At 50.1% G+C, this 3,679-nt stretch overlaps 1 protein-coding gene across 1 annotated transcript; it reads left to right on the top strand.

Annotated features, from left to right (window-relative positions):
- Positions 1-506: 506 nt before the first annotated feature.
- CCR75_009261 (uncharacterized protein) lies at positions 507-815 on the top strand (the record flags this gene model as incomplete). Its single annotated transcript, XM_067967303.1, has 1 exon — positions 507-815. The coding sequence occupies one exon, from the start codon at positions 507-509 to the stop codon at positions 813-815; it is 309 nt and encodes a 102-aa protein (XP_067816256.1).
- Between the last annotated feature and the right edge of the window lie 2,864 nt (positions 816-3,679).

The raw sequence follows: 3,679 nt of genomic DNA, 5'->3' as shown, positions 1-3,679 counted from the left end.
CTGACTGCCGGGCAGGCAGAAGGCAATGTTGAAAGCGAAAACTCAGCTGGCGAAGATAGCGAATGTTCGAGAATGGACGGGAGCAAGGGCTCGGACAGCGAAGAGGGATGCGCTTCGCCGGACAAGGAGAGCGGGAGCATGGCTAGCGAACAGAGCGAGGCCTTCACGCACAAGCACAGTACCAACAGTGTTAATGATGAGACCAAGACCGAAAGTGGCGACGTTGCATTTATCGACCTCAGGGACCTCCTGCCTGCTAATTGCGAGGATGACGTGAATGAAGGCAAAAGCATGACTGAGGACGTGAGTTGTGTAAAAGATATGCAGCTGACCGCAGCACCAAAAACGGCACCGAGGACGAAGATATCATCGGAAGTGAGAGCACCGACCCGGAAATAGCGACCAACGCTCGCACGACAACGGCACCCCCAGACTCAAACAAAACAAAACGCCACGGAAAGACCGACTCGGTACACCCGAAACCGGACTGCGCAGCAGCTAAGGCAATGCACCCGGACAAGCACACAAGGAACTCCGTTGACTTAGAGCACAGCGGTGAGCTTCACACATCGACAAGCGGCGACGAAGGCGATGAACCTATATCGCATCACGTGATGGAGACACCAATCCGGGACCAAACGAAACCAGCTATAGAGGACGCCAACGCCAACCGCATCGAGACCCGTGCCCTACTACCAGAGCCACCGAACAAGGAGGTGACAACCAAGACGCCATCACCCGAAACACCCGGCCGAACAATACAATCGCACACAATCAAGAAAATTCAAGCAACCTCAAGCAATTCAAATACATAAAGCTGCTAAGCTAAAAACATGAGACTAGCATCCAGAGCATAAGAAAGCAGTAGCTCGAAGACGAGGCTAAGTCCAAGCTAACGATAGACAAACTTTAAAAAGACTAGAGAGACCGGCCGCTAATGCTCAGGGAATGTCCAAGTCAGGGATCGACATTGACAACGAAACGTTCCGCGTCAACCACTTCAATCGTGAACGTGCAGGACCCTTGGCGATTCCAAGACGAGTTCGCCCTGGCGCAATGGCGACCAAGTACTCGAACCTACAGTTAACACTGTCAACCAGAAAACGCAAATGCAGCAATCTTTCCCATACACGTGACCGAGGACCAAAATATATTGAACGTCAGGAACCCAACGACTACAAATTGGCGACCAGAAAGCAGCGCATAAACTTATGCAGGGTGAGAAAACAAAACTCTATAGTACCGATTGCACCCGGAGACGTTGTACCTTAACCACTCAAGGATCAACTCTGGAAACTGGACAGAAGGGACACCGCCTTGAACCTAGCCACACGCTCTGACTCACAAGCCAAATATTGCGGCTAAGACTACGAACCACATCGGACATGATACAATATCCACGAAGCATCCAGGACCAAATGTTCCGCCCTGTAGGATTGAACCAACAACCTCCCGCCTCGAAGCCGATGCTCTACCACTGCACAAGAGCGACCTTATAACAAAAGACGTTCCAGCACAGCCTGACCAGAAAAAATACATCCAGACAAATGAAAAAGCAACAATCAAGCAACTCAATACCTAAAAGGTGCAAAGGAAAAACTGTGAAGATTAAAACAGAGAACAGCGACAACAGTTAGTTGCAGGCAGATTGAAAGACCACTTAGCCTATTAAACGAATGCACTACAACTGAGCTAAAGGGGCCGGGCAGCGCAGTAAAGCTCAGTCGTATACTCCAATTCAGGGTTCGAGCCCTTGTATGACTATAGCGGTTCTTTCTCGTCAGACGCAACTTAAGCAATCACTGTAGTACACTTTCTGTGTACTTGTCGATAGATCCCACTTAAGATCGATCCCGCCCTGGTGCAGTGGTCAAGGACCAAAATGGTGACTCCTAACGTCACGGTTCGAACCCTGCTCCAACCAGAAAACGCAAATGCAGCAATCTTTCCGATACCCTTAAAACTTCGGCCCAAAGTCTATTGAACGCTCACATTTAACCAAACGGTTACAAATTGCGCCCCCATAAAGCAGCGCTTACACTTATGCAGGTTGCGATTTCTGAATTGCTATTGTATCGATTGCATTCGTAGATGTTTTAATCTTAATCACTCAAGGATCAACTTTGGCACAACCGTTGAGAGAAGAGGGCACGGCCTTGACCCTCGCCACACTCTCTGACTCACAAGGTAAATATTGCGTGTTTTAGACTTCGGATCACGTCGGACGTATGATACAATAGTCCTCGACGCATCGGCAGGCGCAGCCGTGTTCCTCCCTGCTAGGATTGATCCATCAACCTTTCGCACTCCAAGTCGATGCTGTACCACTGCACAAGAGCGGCCTTATAGTAAAAGATGTTCCAGCACAGCTTTTAGTAGTAACAGTATCTCAAGGCAAGAATGAAAAAGCGAGTATCCAGCTGCTGAGTGGGTGTCGGGCTCTGCTGAGGAAGGGCGTTGAGATGAAGATTCAACCAGAGAACAGCGCACAGACAGTCCTAGTTGCCCCCAGGCAGGATTGAACTACCGACCTTCCGCTTACTAAGCGGGTGCTCTACCACTGAGCTAAAGGGGCCACAGCGCAATATGCCGGCAACCCACAAGTCAAAGTTCGAGCCCTTGCACCACTACACCGCTGCTTTCTCGTCAGACGCAACGAAAGCAACCGCTCTAGTACACTTGCAGTGCGCGTGTCGAAAATCCCACCAAAGATGGATCACGCCCAGATCCAGCCGCAGGACCAAAAAGCCCACTCCTAAAATCACGGTACGAACCGGATCCAACCAGAAACGCAAATGGCACTGAACATACCCTTACTTCGTCCCAAACGCTAGTGATTCCTTAACCAACGGCTACAAAGCGCCCTCGAAAAAGCAGCGCTGAAACTGATGAAAGTGCGACACCGAATTGCTAAGAACGTCGATCGGAATGTGTCAAGCTAATCACTAAGGTACCTTCACCTGACGAGAAAACAGGGAGCCTTCACCCTCACCACACGCTCCGCTCCAAGCTAAGATTCACGCCCAACGTCGGATCACGTGAGAATGAGACAAAACTCCCCGACGCAACGCGGCGCAGCCGTGCTACTCCCCGTAGGATCGAACCACAAACCTCTCGCCTCCAAATCGAAGCAATCCACCGCCAAGAGCGACAGCAGAGAAAAGACGTTCAGCACAGCTTATAGGAGCAACAGTACTCAAGGCAAGAATGAAAAATTTGACATGATAATTGACACTGGCCGGACGCTTGCGAAGACTTTACTGATGAAGATCATGGCATCGCTTTCTGGCAAAAGCCACGGCAATGAACACCTCGAAGAACTTTATAAGCAATTTGAGATCGGTCAGATCTCCAAGCTTCCTGGCGGAAATCTTCGCTTGAAGGTCAAGTCGAGGGACGCGTGCCTGCGCTTAGAGCGCACGAAAGTAAATATACTTGGTGGTGTCTACACTTTCAAGGAATTTGACATTCTCGGCGGACGGTACTTTATCGACATCTCCAATGTCGACTCGGACACGGAAACCGACGTTATCTTGCACCGCTTGTTCCTCATTGGATGCAAACCGGTTTATGACACGTTTCGCGAAGTGAACCTGGCGACTGGTATTACGTCCGCAACTTGGCGAGTGTATTTTCTGTCGTCCTCGTGCCCAAGCGCGCTGATGGTAAATGGATCTGT

Source organism: Bremia lactucae, linkage group LG4, assembly GCF_004359215.1.
Source record: "Bremia lactucae strain SF5 linkage group LG4, whole genome shotgun sequence".
In the NCBI taxonomy this organism is placed as follows: Eukaryota; Oomycota; class Peronosporomycetes; order Peronosporales; family Peronosporaceae; genus Bremia; species Bremia lactucae.
The sequence above is the reverse complement of the archived record's forward strand: the minus strand, read 5'-3'. Positions and strand labels throughout refer to the sequence as shown.